The sequence below is a fragment of the Phyllobates terribilis genome, unplaced genomic scaffold, assembly GCF_046119375.1.
Source record: "Phyllobates terribilis strain yellow unplaced genomic scaffold, ASM4611937v1 Scaffold_47__1_contigs__length_9908305, whole genome shotgun sequence".
Taxonomy (NCBI): domain Eukaryota; kingdom Metazoa; phylum Chordata; class Amphibia; order Anura; family Dendrobatidae; genus Phyllobates; species Phyllobates terribilis.
Window position 1 is genome coordinate 6,479,968 of NW_027362807.1, and position 20,563 is coordinate 6,500,530.

A 20,563-nucleotide genomic window follows, 5' to 3' on the forward strand; every position below is an offset into this window, starting at 1 on the left:
CAAGCAGAGAAAATCCCACGTTACATCCTCACATAAAACTGTAGAAAAGGCGGCGCGGGGTAATCGTGCCAGTAGTGAGGGGCAAATAATGCCGGAAATGTCACTGACTGCGGAGACGTCTCCATGTAGCGTCTTCACTCCGGATATCACTGTACAGGAGCCGCACAGCTCACACTGTGCATCCACTGAGGCCCCTGATCATGTGACCCCTGACTCCTCCCCTCCTGTGACCTCATCACAGGTCCTGTGCGCAAAGAACGGCCATATATATGGTGGCGGCTCTGCAGGTGGAGGTATGTGGAGATCCCCCATTACTGGGCGCAGGGGGCATTAACCCCTTCAGCACGGAGACTCTTTTGGGGTCTCTGTGTGGTGTGAACAGTGAGGTAACAGCTGTGGACAGAATGCGGCTTAGCTGGTTCCCGTCCACATTAGATCCATTCAGAAGACTGCAGGATGAAGGACAGAAGACCAGAGAAGTCCTCACACAACGCCATTATTTCTCTCCTAGTTCCAGCACAGTAATGTAGATAGTAGTGATAACCGTCCACACATAGGGGACGATCCAGGACCTCAAATAACATAAAACTTTTATTCCTTCATTTTATAACCTTATGTCACAATAATGATTGGACGTCATCAGAACATTGGAGGAAAGAATCCAGAGAGAATTAAGGTGGAGGTGACGCGTTTCGGAGTGATACTTCTTACCCAGAACCAAAGGTAAAGAATGAAACCCAAGCAGGATATACAAGTGGTGTTCAAAAGTCCTGCATAGGCGTGAAGAAAACTATATATTTCATACTTCTGCATCTCTACAGTGAAACTGGTGGAACATATATGTTTTTGTAATCCCTCATTGTATGCCATACTCATTTTTGAATGTCCGAAGTGTATAAATTGTTATGGTATGCGCATTTTTGATAATTTTTTTTACAGCATAACCATACCTACACCAGTACAGTGTGTAGAATGGTGAACAGGTTTCTAAGTTCATTAACTTCCAATGCAAGTTCACACAGACTTAAATTTTACTTTTTAAGATTTATTATATTTTATTTAATTCAGAGTCCTGAAAAGGGCCTTTTGAGTGCATCTTTAGCTTCTAATACTTTATTGGCCAGCCTTTGCTCTTGAGCACCAACTTGCATCTCTGTGGCATTGAGTGAACAAGCTTCTGCAGATGTTCAAGAGTGATGATGTGGTTCCAGGCCTGTATCAGAGACTCAATCAACTCTCTCTTGGTCCTTGGCTGTTTTTTAGATATCTCTATTGATACCTTGTGCCACAAATTTTCAATTGGATTGAGGTCCGGGGACTAGGCTGGCCAGTCAATAGTAGCCACCTTGTTCTTTTTTTTCCATTCCGTTACTGTCTTAGCTCTGTGACAAGGAGCATTATCATCCTGGAAGATATAATCCCCTGAAAACAGGTGTTGAGCAGAAGGCAGCATTTTCTTATTAAGGATGTCTATGTATTTTTTTGCATTAACCATACCCTCCACAATATGAAGCCTTCCAACACCATTGGCATCCATACAGCCCCAGACCATTACTTTCATCGGATGTTTCACAGAGAAGCTCAAACACTCTGGCTTGTACTCTTCATGTGGAAACCTTCTCACATAAGACTTGCCATCATTTCCTAAAATGCAAAAAGTGCTTTCATCACTAAATAGCACTTTTTCCCACTCCTCCTTCCTCCATTTTGAATATTTCAACGCCCACAGTTCTTGCCTTTGTCTTTTTATGGCTGTCATCAATGGCTTCTTTCGGGCCTTGCACCCTCTCAATCCTGCTTTCAAACATCTCTTCCTAACAGTTGATGTTGATACCTCAATATTGCACTTTTCTTGCCATTCTCGCAGAAGCTGAGCAGAGGTGAGCTTTCGATTGGCAAGGGATGTTCTTATCAGTACTCTATCCTCCCTTTTAGTTGACTTTCTGGGCTGACTAGATCTGGGCCTGTCCTGGGTAATTCCAAGCTGCTTATGTTTCTGCAAAATTCTTACGACTGTACTCTGATTACAGCCGACCTTCCTTGCGATCTGGGGGCCAGTATAACCCTCTTCATGTAGCACCACAACTCGCACACGATCCTCCGCTGACAAAAATCTGAAGGCTCCCATCATAAAGCTCTACAGTATGATTCACTAGATAGACCAACAGATAAAACAAACAAAGCAGCGGATGTGATGCAATGTAATGGAATGTGATTGGCTGCCATATCCAGGTTATGATTGGTCACAAGAACCTCATCTGTGATTGGCTAATTTTGAATCTGAAGCTGTACAATATTTAGTTGTGCTTTCAATTCCCATATTGTTGCAATAATTTCAGGCAAAACTGCTTCAAAAGCTAAAAATATTACAGGGAGAGAATGGAAAATTGTATTCTGAACAAAACCATATATAATATGTCATATTAGCATCGAAGATATTCGACAGAAAACGTTTAAAACTTGAAAAATCAATTTATCCTATACCTATGCAGGACTTTTGAACACCACTGTAAATGTCTCTGGAGCAGCCGCTCCTGTGCACAGGATGAATGGCGGCATTAATAGATGTAATAGATGTGATACAAAGAAAGACAACGCTGAAACATAATCATCTTACAGTCATCACAATATGGCCCCTTCACCGGTCTGGTAATGTAAGATCAGATCCGTCCTTCTCTTTATACCCTCCGGTACGATGGATTTACCCTCAGTGTCCAGGAAGCTTCACGGTTCAGCAATGCTCCTCCGCCATCTCCCCTCCACCTGAACGATTTACCCTTTCAATGCCACAAAACTGAAAGTTCTTGAAGTCACCGTTGTGTTCTCTTAGGAAATGTATGGAAACGTTGGAGGGGTTAATGGCCGCGGGATTAGTGGGGTCTCCTATGTGCTCATTAATTCTCTGCCTTATTTACAGGAGGTGCAGCCGACATATCTGACATTACACTCCAGACACTGAATACAATATACTACAAATTCACTGCTGCAGGTGATGCATTGTGTAATGAAATGTTTTATTTAATGTGATTAAATCTATTCTTGTGTTCGACATATTTACATGGTGGACATTTATCAATGCTGCATTTGTGAAAACCCAGAGGTGTAAGCCAGGTTCTCGTTATGTGTTTCTCTTGCGATTAAACTAGGAGACAGGAGTTGTGAAAGGGTCGGGCCGAGAACAAACAACCATCTCGTAATAACCATCAAACCACCATCTCGTGAGAAACTTATTCAGCTGCAGACTCTGAGGAAGAAACTGCTGGTCTTCTGTGGCCAAAAATATATAGGTTTTATTACTAAGTGTAAAGAAGAAAACTAAATACTGTAAAATAATAAATCTCCTCATTGTCTCCAGTAATGTATTATTACACAGGGTTTTTATGATGTTACATCGGCTCATCTTCTTCTCATTCAGGTCTCTACAATATCAGATCCTCTCAGTGAAGATCTTCTATAGAAGAGAATTTTCATGATTTACCAAAGATGGATATGGACAGAGACAAGATGGCAGAGAAAATATTATACCTCACCCTAGAGATCCTCTTCCGACTTACTGGAGAGGTGAGAGATTCTGATGACGTCACATTACATCATTCTTATCTATGGGAATAACAGATGGACAGAACTGGAGAGGTGAGGACTCTGGAAATGTCTGGAGTGAGATTTATTAATGTGTCTCTCCATAACCAGGATTACACAGTAGTGAAGAAGACCTCTAGTGAGCACTGTCAGGTCCCTGTGTCTGAGGGATGGGGAAGACCCCTGAGCCCAATCACAGGACCTCCACCTCACCCCCTCATACATGAGGACATCAATGACCAGAAGATCCTAGAACTCACCTACAAGATGATTGAGCTGCTGACTGGAGAGGTGACACTGCTGGGAAATTATACAGTAACGCTATGAAGGGATCGGGGGGTGACTGTATCATTGTATGTGTCAGGTTCCTATAAGGTGTCAGGATGTCGCTGTCTATTTCTCCATGGAGGAGTGGGAGTATTTAGAAGGACACAAAGATCTGTACAAGGACGTCATGATGGATGGTAATAGACAAGATTAAATACACACGATCTGTAATTATCTGTATGTAAAGAATGAATTCAGTCCCTGTATGTGTTTCCTCCAGATGTATCCAGTAAGAGGACAACACCAGAGAGATGTCCCCGTCCTCTTCTTCCACAGGACTGTAAACAAGAAGACCCCAATGTTCCTCAGGATCATCAGGTACATGGAGAGAAGGTATCATGAGATCTCACCTATAATGTATAAATGGTTGTGAAGGTCTTGTGTGAGAACTTTGGAGATGGATTAGAGCTGATCATAGATCGGACTTCTCCTTCTGTCTGTGACTTTTACAATATTTGTTTCAGGGTGAAGATCTGTCCCATATTAATACTACAGAGACATATGTGAGGGGTGATGAGCGGTGTAAAGAGGAGATTCCTACATATGACTACCCAGGTGAGTAGTAACCACTGAATACAGAGAAGTCACAGATTTTTCTCAGTCACCGGCTGTGGCTGCTTTATCGGTGGTGTAGTCCAGTTGTATCACAATCGTGTGATCACCATTTTACCGCTAGACCACAACATTCTCCTCCATCCGAAAATGTTCAAATTACTTTGTGAATTGGGAAAGCCCTTTTCTAGAGAACTTACAACCTGGAGGATCCACCTACCCCCTGGGATTAGAAGATGCTGACCGTTACCTGCCCACATCTGTAAGTAAAATACAAAGCCAAATGACAGCGTATGTAGAATATGCTGACATGTTAGAAAATCGTCTAACGCAAAACAACCCTTTTTCCTAAAAGATAATCTTTAATAATCACAACATGACACATACAACATGAAAAAAGTGCCCATAAAAAAGTGACTTAGTGCAGGTAGTTTTTTTTTAGATACTAACCCTATGCGGTCCCTTCCCCCACACCCCCGCCAGAGGCGATAAACAGATTTTTTTTGCCACTGGATATACAATATATTAGTGTGAGGTTTCAATTTGAAAAAACCTTAAATGCATAAATCACTTTGCAGAGAGAGAGCTCTCTGCAGGATGACTGGATCTAAAAAAAAACTACCTGCACTAAGTCACTTTTTTTATGGGCACTTTTTTCATGTTGTATGTGTCATGTTGTGATTATTAAAGATTATCTTTTAGGAAAAAGGGTTGTTTTGCGTTTGATGTTAGACTATTTTGCCTTCATTTTCAATCAAGACCGTGTGATCTACGTTAGAAAATCACTTGAAGAAAAATTATAATGGCCTCTAAGAGAAAGTGGAGGGTAATGATGCTGTTGGCTTCCTAGATCCCTGATATCTTATTGGATGAATCTACCTTCTCCCTCTTCTGTGCTGCTGAATGTCCTCATATGGTCCCTACAAGACCAGGTCCAGTCTTTCTGGCCAAACTTCACTTTTATGATCGACAACATTAAATGTGCAGTGAGGCCAAGTGTGAATTTCTGTACAATAACAACAGAGTTTCCCTTTATCCTGACTTTTCAGTTTCTTTTAAAACCAACTAACTTCAAACAGGATTGTGATAAACTATGCAGAAAACATTACACCTGTGCCATGATATATCTCTAAGCTGTGCGTGGCTGATGGCTGTAATATACATTTATTCACGCCTGCAGGAGATGTGCTGGCATGGCTCCAGCCCTGGTTTCATGAATTTGCTCAACGTCATGAATTACATTATGCTTTCAATCCTAAGGAATACAGATTACTGCACAATCTCTCCTGAAATGGAGGCGCTAATAGTTTCTCTACTCTTATAGTCAGGACTCATAGTAGCTCCAATGGTCCACCATAAATGAGTTTAACTCCCATTTAGTGTTGGAGCTCTCCCCTCATACATAAGTTCTTATTGGAGATGTAGCATATTTTTTTTTATTCTATTTGTTTACAGTTTCTCGTTTTGTATAATTTGGGGTGGGATTGTCCTGCCTCACTTATGTGAGTCTGCAACTCCCTGGTAGTCTTTAAAAGAAGGTCTCCATTGTCTCTTCCAAATGCCCAAGGTCTAACTTTACAGGCTGTTCTGTGCTGTGAGATGGGAAGAAGAATAGTCTGGTAGCCGGGTCAGCACCAGGAGGGCAGAGAAAATACAAAATTAGAAGACACAAGAGTAGTCAGTAAACGGGCCGGGGTCACAATAGGAAGCAAACACACAAGCCGGGAGCTGAGCACAGAGGACTGAACCAGAGGAGAACAAGGCTGTATCTGGCAGCTTCCAGCCATATGCTTCCAGCTTTAGTAGGGTGTAGTGCTTTCCAAATTGGCTGAAGCAGGGAGCAGATTACTCCAGCTGGACAGCACACACCCATACTGCCAGACTGGATGGTACTACAGGTCCCAGGCACCTTGACCAGAGCCTGCACCGCCCAGGGCTTCTGGTTCCGACGTCTCTTCCATCACCATCGCCGCCTGCAGAATGAATAAGGCGGCTCCTGGTTACAGAAGCAGACGTTGCAGGAGTAGTTCCCAAAGGAGATGGGACACACCATTTACAGAAGCCCTAATATGACAAAATGTCAGAAAACCAGAGCAGTAGAAATCCCCACAAGGTGACTCCATTTTGGAAATTGTAACCATCAGTGAATTAATCTATAGGAGTAGTGACTATTTTGACTCCACATTCTCTTTCTGTAAATTAGCACGCAGTGGATGTTAGAGAGTGAAAATTGCACATTTGCCATTTTATTACCCAACACATAGTGCCCAGATCGTGTTCCAGGAGACACACACCGTAAATTAAGTGGGTTCTTCTCACTATAGTAATGCCAAATACATGGATGATAAATGTGGTTTGGGCACACTGCAAGGCTCAGAAGTGAGGGGAGATCTAACTTTGGGAGAGCGGATATTGCTGGATTGGTTTATGGAAGCCATGTTGCTTTTCAAGAGCCTTTGAGCCACTAATAATGTGGAAACCTCTGTTTTTCCATTGACAGATGATGGACCTGAGTGGGGACTTTTTTTTTGTGAGATGAGTAGAAGTTTTTATTGGTATTATTTTCGCCTACATAACATTGTTTGGTGGCTTTTTATTCCATATTTGGGAGGCAGAATGAACAATCAGTTGGACAGCACACTCCACTGGTTCATGCTATGAGGTTTTCTATTAGACTGTGAACTGTCATTGTCTTGGTGAATAATTCAGTTTTCTACATAACTTGCAATTTTTACAGACAGTTTAAGTAGAAATGCTCAAAAATATAAAACTCAAGGATATTTTATTCAAAAGTAATAATTGGTTTTATTCTTGGCAGATGACTGTACCAGGAGATCAGAGGGACAGCTGACATCTTCAATTTTTAAATCAGATGATCTTGAGATCACACAGGATACAATTGAAGTGAATGCCATTATTCCAGATATACCATCATCCCTTCACAGCAAAGATCTGTCATCTGATCCTATGAAACAGGTCCTGTCTTCTGATTCATTACCAACTACTAAGGAAAATCAAAGTCACAGAATAAGCATTAAAAAACTAACTGCTCCTAAAGCAAAGAAGCCATTATCACATTCAGAATATGGAAATAGTTTTCCCCTTGAAAAATCTTTTCTTAAACATCAAAAAATCCACACAGAAGAGAATAGATTTTCTTTTTCCAAGTGTAGGAAAAGTCTTAACCAGAAATCAGATCTTGTTAGTCACCTGAGAACCCACACAGTTGCGAAGCCATTTTCTTGTTCAGAATGTGGAAAATGTTTTTTATGGAAATCATATTTAGTTAGTCACCAGAGAAGTCACACATGTGAGAAGCCTTTTTCCTGTTCAGAATGTGGGAAATGTTTTAAACAGAAATCAGATCTTGTTATTCACCAGAGAATTCACACAGGAGAGAAGCCATTTTCTTGTTCAGAATGTGGGAAATGTTTTAACCGGAAATCTGTTTTTGTTAGTCACCAGAGAAACCACACAGGGGAGAAGACTTTTTCCTGTTCAGAATGTGGGAAATATTTTAACCATAAATGGAATCTTATTTTACACCAAAGAACTCACACAGGGGAGAAGCCGTATTCATGTTCAGAATGTGGGAAATGTTTTAACCAGAAATCAGATTTGATTAAGCACCAGAGAACCCACACAGGGGAGAAGCCTTTTTCCTGTTCAGAATGTGGGAAATGTTTTAACCAGAAATCAGGTTTGGTTAACCACCATAGAACCCACACAGGGGAGAAGCCTTTTTCCTGTTCAGAATGTGGAAAATGTTTTGTGAAGAGATCCTCTCTTCTTAGTCACCAGAGCAGTCACGCAGGAGAGAAGCCATTTTCATGTTCTTAATGTGGAAAATGTTTTACACTATAATCAACTCTTAATAAACATCAGCTTAATAAACATCAGAGTGTCACGATTCCTCTGCTCAGAGTGTCTTGGACGCTGTGACTGACACCTCAGTCATCCATTCTGGTGCAGGGGTGTGCTCAGCTGTCGGTGCTTTGATGGACAGCTCAGCTGTCCAATCTGAGTCTGAGAGGTGCTGAGCTCCTTTCAGGTGTTCCCTGTTCCAGGTGATTACCCAGTTACTTAGCTGAGCTGTCATTCTCAGACCTCTGCCAGACTTACCATCTGCTCAGTGGTTTGTCTTGTATTTCAATGCTCTGATTGTTTATCCTTTGCTGTCTGACCTTGAACGTAGTTCTGACAATTTCTTTGTCTAGCCTATTTGCTCTGATCCACTATCTTCCTGGTATTCTGACCTCAGATCATGACTTGACTTCACCTTTGCCTTTTCACTTTAGTTTTCTATGTGCTTTCTTGGTATCTGACCTTAGAATGTTTGACTACCGTGCCTCACTGCCTGTCCATGAGTGACATTGCGTCTGGCCGATACTTTTTTTTTCCCACCAATGGATCCAGTTCGTACACTCTGTGATCACGTGGCAAATTTGACCCAGATGGTCCAGGATCTGGCCCAAACCAGTAGTATGTGGAAAGGAAAGAAAAGTGGAAAATCCGTGCTGCTAGTAGATAACAGTAAATCAGTTCCACACTAGAATAATATATATATTTTTTTATTGTCTAAGCGTTTTGAAGTAGCATACTAGCTCCTCAGGACAAATAAACATATGCCAAGTGACAGAACTCAGCCATATACAGTATATACACTTGTGAATTTGAAAAAATGTGGAGCCAAAAAAGAACACATGATATGTGAAAGTTCATCTTGGGCAGTTTAACATTGTAAATAATTTAAGAAGAAATTATAAAAATTTCAAAATATATAATTACATATTGTTTATAAGATGAATGAAGTTGACAAAATCATAATAAAATGCACGTTTGTAGTGATAAGTTTCATCCAAAAATAAATATAGCATGATGTAAAAATATCAGTAAGTAAGTCGGACTAGAAGTCACAGAAACAAAGTATCAAAATTGATGTTGGCGTGCCACGGAGAAGAGTGAATGAACAAGAGGATTAAAAAAGAAGGGGGGTTGGGATGTATAGAACCTATTGATGAGCGAGCAATAAAATGGTCAGGTGCTCATTGCTCGGGTCGGGCAAATCATAATGCTTGGGCGCTCGACCCGAGCAGGGCCGGCGTCAGCACCCGGCGTACCCGGGCAAGTGCCGGGGCCCTGGAAAATCAGAGGGGCCCAGCTGCCCACTCACTGTCGGGGCCGGGCTCACACACCCACCCGCCCACTCACTGTCGGGGCCGGGCCCACACACCCACCCGCCCACTCACTGTCGGGGCCGGGCCCACACACCCACCCGCCCACTCACTGTCGGGGCCGGGCTCACACACCCGCCCGCCCACTCACTGTGGGGGCCGGGCTCACACACCCGCCCGCCCACTCACTGTGGGGGCTGGGCCCACACACCCACCCGCCCACTCACTGTCGGGGCCATGGCCGCATCTTCGGCACCTGTTCAGTGACGCAGGCGCTGCTTGATTGCCGGCACTCCCCCAGTCCCAGAAATGGCCGCGCGCTGTCAGGCTGTGTCTGCTAGTAATGACACGGCAGGGTCGACGGCACTGCACCTTTAATTTTGCTTGTGTGTCGCCCCTGCCGCGTCATTACTAGCAGACACAGTCGCACAGCGCGCAGCCATGTCTGGGGGAGTGCCATCAAACACCGTCGGAGCGGAGGTCCTGCACAGATGGGGGGGGAGCTGCCCGGACCCGACCGCAAGTGGGCCCCTCTGATGGTCCAGGGCCATGAAGTCTGTGACACGCCGGGGGCCCGGCACTGCACCATACCTGAGGAGCTGCTGGACAGGACACTGGACCGGGGACAGGTGAGTGAGGCTTCCCCAATCCCCATATTAAAAATACTTGTAATGGGTCTGTGTGAGTGCATCTATGTGAATGTCAGTGTGTATGACTGTGTATATATATTTGTCTGTTTTATATATGTCTTTAAGAATTTGTGTAAAAATATGTGTTTGTCTGTATATGTACATATCTGTGTACCGTGTGTGCGTGCGTGTATCTGCGTACCGTGTGTGCGTGCGTGTGTCTGCGTACCGTGTGTGCGTGCGCGTGTCTGCGTACCGTGTGTGCATGTGTGTGTGCGCGTGTCTGCGTACCGTGTGTGCGCGTGTCTGCGTACCGTGTGCGCGTGTCTGCGTACCGTGTGTGCGCGTGTCTGCGTACCGTGTGTCTGCGTACCGTGTGTGCATGTCTGTGTACCGTGCGTGCGTGCATGTCTGCGTACCGTGCGTGCGTGCGCGTCTGCGTACCGTGTGTGCGTGCGCGTCTGCGTACCGTGTGTGCGTGCGCATGTCTGCATATGTGAAGGATGAGGTGGCAGGCTGGGCCCTGTGTACTATATATAATTTCTCCGCCGTATCTGTGCATCATGAATCGTGTATGTGTTAAAAGGGCCCACTGAGACTCTTTCGCCCGGGGCCCAGAAAAACCTGGAGCCGGCCCTGGACCCGAGCAACGAGCCCAATGTAAGTCAATGTAACTCGAGTATTTTTCCGGCAGACCCCCAACCTCCCCCAGAGGTGTGGAGGGGGCCTAAAAATTGGACAAATCGATGGGAACAGTGCTCAAATGATATGGGAACAGCATGAGCATCCCTGACTCCCGGGCCACTGCTGTTAACAGTGTTGTCAGAGTATTATGCCACTTTTACAGACTCACAATAAAACATACAAAAATTAAGCCAAAATGGATTTTCCTGGAAAAAATGTAAAGGAACATTCTTTCTAGGGTAATGACTTGTATATAAGGCAAAATACACTGTGTGCAGAATTATTAGGCAAGTTGTATTTTAGAGGATTATTTTTATTATTGATCAACAACTATGTTCTCAATCAACCCAAAAGACTCATAAATATCCAAGCTTAATATTTTTGGAAGTTGGAGTGGTTTTTTTTTTTAGATTTGGCTATCTTAGGAGGATATCTGTTTGTGCAGGTAACTATTACTGTGCAGAATTATTAGGCAACTTAATAAAAACCAAATATAATCCCATCTCACTTGTTTATTTTCATCAGGTAAACCAATACCAGTGCACAAAATTTAGAAATAAACATTTCTGACATGCAAAAAACAAAAAAATTAGTGATCAATATAGCCACCTTTCTTTATGATGACACTCAACAGCCTTCCATCCATAGATTCTGTCAGTTGCTTGATCTGTTTTCGATCAACATTGCGTGCAGCAGCCACCACAGCCTCCCAGACACTGTTCCGAGAGGTGTACTGTTTTCCCTCCCTGTAGATTTCACATTTTATGATGGACCACAGGTTCTCTATGGGGTTCACATCAGGTGAACAAGGGGGCCATGTCATTATTTTTTCTTCTTTTAGACCTTTACTGGCCAGCCACGCTGTGGAGTAGTTGGATGCATGTGATGGAGCATTGTCCTGCATGAAAATCATGTTTTTCTTGAACGATACCGACTTCTTCCTGTACCACTGCTTGAAGAAGTTGTCTTCCAGAAACTGGCAGTAGGTCTGGAAGTTGAGCTTCACTCCATCCTCAACCCGAAAATGTCCCACAAGTTCATCTTTGATGATACCAGCCCATACCAGTACCCCACCTCCACCTTGCTGGCGTCTGAGTCGGAGTGGAGCTCTCTGCCCTTTATTGATCCAGCCTCTGGCCCATCCATCTGGCCCATCAAGATTCACTCTCATTTCATCAGTCCATAAAACCTTTGAAAAATCAGTCTTAAGATATTTCTTGGCCCATTCTTGATGTTTTATCTTATGTTTCTTGTTCAAAGGTGGTCGTTTTTCAGCCTTCTTTACCTTGGCCATGTCCCTGAGTATCACACACCTTGTGCTTTTTGATACTCCAGTAACGTTGCAGCTCTGAAATATGGCAAAACTGGTGGCGAATGGCATCTTGGCAGCTTCACGCTTGATTTTCCTCAATTCATGGGCAGTTATTTATTTTTTGGCCAACACGTTTCTTGCGACCCTATTGGCTATTTGCCATGAAACGCTTGATTGTTCGGTGATCACGCTTCAAAAGTTTGGAAATTTCAAGACTGCTGCATCCCTCTGCAAGATATCTCACAATTTTTGACTTTTCAGAGCCTGTCAAATCTCTTTTCTGACCCATTTTGCCAAAGGAAAGGAAGTTGCCTAATAATTAAGCACACCTTATATAAGGTGTTAATGTCATTAGACAACACCCCTCCTCATTACAGAGATGCACATCACCAGATTTACTTAATTTGTAGTTGGCTCTCAAGCCTATGCAGCTTGGAGTAGGATAACATGTATAAAAAGTATCAAAGTGATCAAAATACGCATTTGCCTAATAATTCTGCACGCGGTGTAAATAACCAAAAACTAAAATGCTCCTCGATACCTTGGGCTACGTTTACATGTACTGTTTTTGATGCGTTTTTCACTTTTTGCCTTCAACGGTGAAAAATATATTCACCGGTAAATGTAATTTTAACATTTTACTACCTTATCTGGTCATGTTGTGTGTGAGACATGATCAGACACATCCTGTTTCATTTATGAAGGAGGGATTGTGAAATTCACAAAGCCTATTTTTACAAGGCCTTCAGCCGGCCTTTACTATTGTTAGAGGGCCCGCAGTCGTGTTTCACTATTGTGAGAGGGCCATCAGCCGGCTATGCTTTGTTGTTCCCATTATTAAGGAGTGGGTCTGCTATAGTGGTAATGCCAATGCTGTGACTGCAAGGGCTGCCAAAAATTGGATGCACTCAAATACCCCTTTAAAGAGACGTAGAGGAGGTCTTCATTAAAAAAATTGTTCCTATGGGCATCATAAACAACACCCTTAAGAAAAATTATGTGGGTGTTGCATCACGTTCAACCTGGTGATATGGTGGTGGAGAAGGAGGAGGGCAACAGAAAATGGACAAAATCAGGAAGCGAATACCCATGTCTGGGTGTGTAGAGGTGCATGGGAGTAGACCCCAAAAAAAACACTGGATTTGAGTTTACGTTCCGTTGCTATCATCCGGTGGTGTTGAGAAGTCCGGCCCAATCCAGCTTTTGTTCATTTTTATAAGAGGCAGCCTGTCAGCATTTTCAGTTGACAAACAGATGCGCCTATCAGTTATAATGCCCCCGGCGGCACTAAAAACCCGGTCTGACAAAACGTTAGCGGCAGGGCAGGCCAAGACCTCCAAGGCGTAGAGAGCCAGTTCATGCCACGTGTCCAGCTTGGATACCCAATAATTATAAGGCACAGAGGAATCACGGAGTAGGTTGGTACGGTCGGCAAGGTACTCCTTCAGCATCTTCCAAAAATGTTCCCTCCTTTGTCAGAGTACCCCGCGCATCAGGACCTGGGCGCTGGGAGGGTCTGATAAAACTGTCCCACCCCTTTGACATTGTTCCCCTGCCTCTGCTGGATTGGATTTGTGTCTCTCTCTCTTGTACTCCTTGGATGTCCAACGTTCTGTGACCTTTGCCCCCATCATTTTCAGATAGGAATTTTTTTAATAATTCCTCAACAAGGGCCTTTTAGTACTGCAACATTTTATTACACCTCTCCGCCACAGGAAGGAGAGTTAGAAAGTTCTCCTTGTAGCATGGGTCTTGAAGTGTGGCCAACCTGTAATTACTGTCATCCAAAATGCATACAACGTAAAGGGTCAAGGGAAAGGCAGTGGAACATAAACTCAGCCATGTGTGCCAGACTGCCAACAGGCAAGACTTCACTGTCCTGACCATGTTCTCCTCCTCCTCCTGGTCCTCCTCCTCGTTCTCCCTCTCCTCAGGCCATCCACGCTGAACAGACTATATGAATGTTGTGTGGGTATTACCATCTGTAGCGCAAGAAACCAGTTCTTGTTCCTCCTCCTTTGCCTCCTCATTATCACCCAATCTGCATTGAGATGAGGCTGGTTGTGTAGCATCACCCTGCACAGTTCCTTGCTCCATCTCATCATGCTCCGCCTGCAATGCCTCCTTTTTAATTGTGAGCAGCGAGTGTTTCAGTAGACAGAGAAGCGGGATGGTGATGCTAATTATGGCATCATCGCCGCTCACCATCTTGGTGGAGTCCTCAAAGTTTTGGAGGATGGCACACATGTCAGACATCCATGTTCACTCATCAGCTCTTATGTGCGGAGGCTGACCTGAATATCGACAGGCGTGTTGAAGCTGGTGCTCAGCAACTGCCCTCTGCGGCTCACAAATCCTTCTCCATATATGCAAGGTTGAGTTCCAATGCGTGGTGACTAGTGTTGAGTGAGTATGTTCTATTAACCCTTTCGCCAAGTATGCTCGGACCGAGATCCGAGTATTTACAGTTGCTCGGTGATGTGTTTGAATCGCTCCCGTGTGCATGATTTGCAACTGTTTGACAGTTTTACTACATGTGAGGAATGTCTATTTCTTACACATTCCTCACATGTAATAAAGCTGTCAAACAGTTGCAAATCATGCACACGGGAGCGATTCAAACACATCACCGAGCAGTTGTAAATACTCAGAGCTCGGCCCGAGCATACTCGGAACAGAACATACTCGCTCAACACTAGTGGTGACATCGCACACCAGTTGGTGAGCTGGAAGCTGCAACGCTGCTGAAGCACGTTCCCGCCATTGCAGTGCTCACTGCTTATCCACAGCGTTAGTTTATAAGGTTTATTTTGTGCAATCTGTTGTACTGATGAAGGTCTCTTGACTGAAACGTCTTCACTTGTTGGATTGCAGCACTTTAAATAAATATATTCATAATATTCTTTGATTCACTACGAGTGAAAAGTCTTTTTCTACAGTTTACAAGGGATTGGAACCTACTTGTGCACCATACATAGGAGTGCCGAGGTACCACTTTACTGCCAATACAAGGCTGGCATGAACGCCAACCCTATTACCCCACTTGCCACCGCTACACGGCAGTGGGAACAGGGGAGGCTAAGCGCCAGATTTGGCGCATCTTATGGATGCACCTTTTCTGGGGCAGCTGAGAGCTGATGTTATTAGCCTCGAAGGGGGCTAGTATCCATCGCCCCTTCCCTGGCTATTAATATCAGCCCACAGCTGTCTGTTTAGCCTTTACTGGTTAGATTTTACAGGGGGAGCCTACCTCAATTTTTTTTCTGGGGTCCCCCTGTAAACTATGTATCTATTATCCATTTATCTATTAATCTATTATCTATCTAGCAGTCTATCTATCATCTATATATCTATTACGTATCTATCTATATAACTATCCATCTACCGATAGACTGATAGATAATAGATAGATATATGGATGGATAGATAGATATATAGATAGATATCTAGATGGATATATGGATGGATAGATAGATATCCAAAAAGAGAATGGAGGCAGCACACAAACGGATGATGAAAAAATTGTCTTTTAATAGCCCATGTGGCTGTAGCAACGTTTTCGGTCCAAAGATGTGGACCTTTCTCAAGCAATGTGAAAGTACAATGTGCAGAGTATTTAAGCCTGCTTAATCACACAAATTGATTAGTAGTAATTAATATAGCATATACATTTTAGACATGATACAAATACCATCAATACATCATTTATCATGATTCATATAATATGTGCAATATATAAAGTGCATAAGTGCTAAAGAGACAAAAAAAGTTCAGATCATCATTATAAAAACCATTTCTAGTAGTAATTGATCACCAGCTGTACATATTTAAAAAGCCACATGACTCACCCCATAATGTAAACATGAGAAGCGCCGAAATCTCGGCGTCCCCGCTATCTCTATTGCGCATGTCCGGAAGGAATATAATGGTTCTGGAGCGCAATTGCGTTCCAAAGACCGGAAATGCCGGCGCCGTGATAGAAACCCATACAAAACTGACCACGCATACGCGAGAAGGCGCAGACACGTCCCACTCTGCAGTTAAAGGCAGACTCATAGCCTGGGCATCCATGTTTATTAAGGGCAGCTCGCCCACATCTTGCTACATCAGAGCGCAATAGGCATATATATACATTATACAGCTGTAGGGGACACAGCACTACAGTGCTCATTGTGACAGAGTCTTACACTCATTTAAAGGTAGGAGTTACTGATATTTATGCCTGAGAGGCATGGGAACGCCCCTCAATAGCTGGGGATGGCAACCCAGTGGCCTTACTGGGATGGGAGACAGGTACCCATAAGGGCACCAGTCTCAACCCCCCATAACACAGGCGAACTACTGGTCCATATACTCCCATAGATAATTGTGTAGCAACCCCTCAGTATATTGTAAATAAAGGATTTATCACATGGAGCCCAATTCATATCTTTTATCATCATATTCGTATACAAAACATTGCGCAATTTTAGATTAAAACAATCAATTTTGATAGGGATGAATCATGTTCTCAAACATAAGACAGTGGTGGTAGATCTATAAAGAAAAATAAGGAAAAAAATATAGGTATTAATAAGAATTCTAAAAAATAACCACATCATGTATGACTAAGAAACAATCACAAGGAGGAAATGGGCAAGCAAGCATCCCTAAACAGTTACATTCAACTTATAATCAACATTTAATCCATTAGGTTTAAAGTTCTAAGTCTCTTAATCCATTCCAATTCTCTGATTTTCAATAAACGGACCCTATCTCCACCCCGTCTCAAGGGTGGTATGTGATCAATAATTCTACATTTCAAATGTTTCTCTGAGTGTTGGATCTCAGTAAAATGTTTTGGAACAGGTAGGTCAAGTCTTTTTTTTTCTGAATCGTATATCTATGCTGATTGAGTCTAATTCTAAAATCTAGTGTAGTCTCCCCAACGTAAAAAAGATTACAGTGGCACTGCAATAGATAAATAACATAATTTGATGAGCATGTTAGAAAGTGATTTATAGAGTAAGTCTCCCCATCATTGGAAAGCTGAAACTGATTACCTTTCTGCAAAAATGAACAATTAATACAATTAAGGCAAGGGAAACAACCTGTCCTCCGTTGTCCTGTTAATGTACTCTGAACTGTCTCCCTTCGGGAGCCAATATCTGCCCGAATCAACCTATCCTTGATGTTTTTGGCATGTTTGTAAGACATCAGGGGAGGCAATTGAAATTCTTTGATTTCGGGTAGACATTTATTTAGCATTGGCCAATGGCGTTTAACAATATTAGCCACCATCTTACTTTCCTCACAAAAAGACGTTACCATCGGTATTCTATTCAAATTTCCATGTTTTTTCACTGGTTTATTCAGCAGGCAATTGCGGTCCACTCCCTTCACTTTATCCTTCCATTTATCTAGGAGTTTGCATGGGTAATTCCTCACCTTAAATTTATCAATCATTGAATCCAAAGAAGCCTCCAACATACTATCCTCACTTACAACCTCCTAACTCTCAACATCTGGCTATAGGGAAGCGACTCAACCATTTTGCGTGGATGGTGACTATCATATTTCAATAAATTATTTCTATCCGTAGGCTTAACAAATAGTTCTGTACTCAATCTATTGTTATTATATTTAATCAATACATTAATAAATTGTATCTCTCTATCCGAATGCACCAAAGTAAACCCAATGCCCTCAATCAGATCATTAAGAAAGACATGAAAATCCAACAGTTCCTCCAAGGAATCGGACCATAGGAGGAGGACATCATCTATGTATCTCCACCACCCACATACATGACGGAAGTGGTGGGACACATAGATAAGGTCCTCCTCCATGATTCTCATCACCAAATTTGCATAAGCGGGCGCCATCCTGGTGCCCATCGCTGTTCCTCTGCACTGCATGTAATATTTGTCACCTTATCTATGTGTCCCACCACTTCCGTCATCTATGTGGGTGGTGTGGGCACCGTTAATGAGCAAGTTTCTGGATGCGTAGAGGGTGTTCTTAAACCCCTGTTAAATAATACACCCAGCTACATTCAGGACACAACGGACCTGAATAAACTAGCAGCAATAGGTCCTCTTCCAGAAGGAACCATCTTGGCTACCATGAATGTGGAATCTTTGTACTCTAATATCCCACACCAGGAGGGATTAAATGCCTGCAAAATCTTCATGGTAAATACAGGAATTGATGCTTATTTTGTGGTGAAACCTACAAAATTCATCCTCACCCACAATTATTTGAATTTGATAACAACATATATCTACAGGAAAATGGTACAGCGATGGGAAGTAAAATGGTTCCACAGTACACAAATCTCTTCATGGCCAAGCCTCTGGCCTACTATGGTTACATTGACAATATTTTAATCATCTGGACGGAATCCGAGGAACAGCACCATGAACACTTTAATCAATTTCATCCCACCATCAATCTAACACTCAACTACTCCTGCACTGAAATTAACTTTTTGGACACCGCCATCAAGCTACAGAACAATGAAATAGAGACATCCCTGTACCGGAAGCCAATCGACTGTCCATTATACCTTAAATGGGACAGTTTCCATCCAAAACACATAAAAAACTCTATTGTCTACAGCCAAGCCATCAGATACAACCAGATATGTTCCAACCCTATGGATAGAGACAAACACCTTGATGGCCTCAGAAAGACCTTTTTGAATCAGGGCTACCATCCAAGAACAGTTGAGAACCAGATTACAAGAGCCAACACAATATCAAGGAATCATCTCCTACATTACAAAACCAAACAAGAAAGCAACCGGGTGCCTCTAGTAGTCACCTACAATCCTAAATCTGGAGGCGCTAAGGGGAGCTGCACGGAAACTACAACATTTACTACAAAAAGATGCCTGATTACAATCCATATTTCCAGACCCCCCACTTCTGTGTTTCAGGCAGCCCCCAAATCTAAGAAGCATCATTGTCAGAAGCTCCCTGTCATCTCCACCAGCTACAGGAACCTTTCCCTGCAACCAGAAAAAATGTAAAACCTGTCCATTTATAATGACCACAGACAAGATGAAGATACCCAACTCACATCAGGACCACAAGATCCCAGGTACTTTTCAGCTGCATCACATCTAATGTGGTGTGCTTAATTATATGTACCAAATATCCAGCTGTGGGTCTGTAGGGGAGACAGGGCAAAAACTTAGAACTTAGCATCAAGGACATGAAATTACTCGTATTAAAAGGTAATTTCAAATCTCAGAGAGACAGAAAAGTTTGGGAATATAGAGTCATCATGACCTTTGACACCTTCAGAGCTGGAATGAATGTGTTGCATTGATTTATGTCATTCTACATCAATTAAGGAATGTGCTCCTCAGACTTGTGGGGTCATCACAACCCTGGACCAGACCTCAATCACAAGATAATAAAACTTTCACACTCCTTATCTATGAACTATTCTAATATTTATGGCCACAACTGTTTATCCCTCTCCTATAGTAATACTTCTGCTTTACGTCATTTGTCTCATCTATTGCATTATTTCTGTGTCTTGCTGGGTATAAATATGTGACTCTTCAAATTCTGTTATACTATGCTTGCAATTTGTTACCATCTTTTCAGTTAGCCATTAAAAGGTATCAACCACTGAGGACTCTTAAACCTAAATATTCTTCATACTTAACCAGTAGTGATGAGCGAGCACTAAAATGCTCGGGTACTCGTTGCTGGGGTCGAGCAAATTGGAATACTCGGGTGCTTGACACGAGCAACAAGAACAATGTAAGTCTATGGGAAACTCGAGTATTTTCCAGGTGGCTCCCCCCGGCAGTCTGCAGAGGGTCTAAAAATTGCCCAAATCGACGGGAACAGTGCTCAAATGACATGGGAACAGCATAGGGAAGACCCCTGGAAACATTTCTGACTCCCAGGTCACTGCTGTCAACAATGTTGTTAGAGTATTACGCCAGTTTTATGGACTCACAATAAAACATACAAAAACAAAACCAAAATGGATTTTCCTGGGAAATATGTTAAGGAACATCCTTTCCAGGGTAATGACTTGTATATAAGGCAAAATAAATAACCAAAACCAAAAATACTCCTCCACACCTTGGGCTATGTTCACACGTAGTGCTTTTGATATGTTTTTGCACTTTTGCATTGCTATCAACCAAGACAAAAGCATTCACTGGGAAATATAATTTTAACATTTTACAACCTTATCTGGCCATGTGGTGTGTGACACATCATCAGACACATGCATACAGTGCTGAAAAGACACGAGAACAGCATGGGGAAGACCTCTGGAAGCATTTCTGACTCCCAGGT

General features: G+C 42.8%; 1 protein-coding gene across 11 annotated transcripts in view; it reads left to right on the forward strand.

Moving 5' to 3' along the window:
- The first annotated feature begins 207 nt into the window (after nucleotides 1–207).
- The window catches only part of LOC141191559 (uncharacterized), a 211,822-nt gene continuing 191,466 nt past the window's right edge, over nucleotides 208–20,563 (forward strand). For 2 of the 11 annotated variants that reach the window (XM_073661470.1, XM_073661479.1), the window contains exons 1-5: nucleotides 216–723; nucleotides 3,416–3,561; nucleotides 3,691–3,870; nucleotides 3,944–4,043; nucleotides 4,127–4,224. In XM_073661470.1, coding sequence (XP_073517571.1) covers nucleotides 3,484–3,561; nucleotides 3,691–3,870; nucleotides 3,944–4,043; nucleotides 4,127–4,224 — 456 coding nt within the window. In that variant the 5' untranslated portion in view covers nucleotides 216–723; nucleotides 3,416–3,483. Of the gene's footprint in view, nucleotides 724–2,917; nucleotides 2,990–3,146; nucleotides 3,219–3,415; nucleotides 3,562–3,690; nucleotides 3,871–3,943; nucleotides 4,044–4,126; nucleotides 4,240–4,370; nucleotides 4,462–7,276; nucleotides 9,101–20,563 lie in introns of those variants that run through there. The other 9 variants (XM_073661476.1, XM_073661477.1, XM_073661473.1 and 6 more) reach the window with 9 other exon arrangements.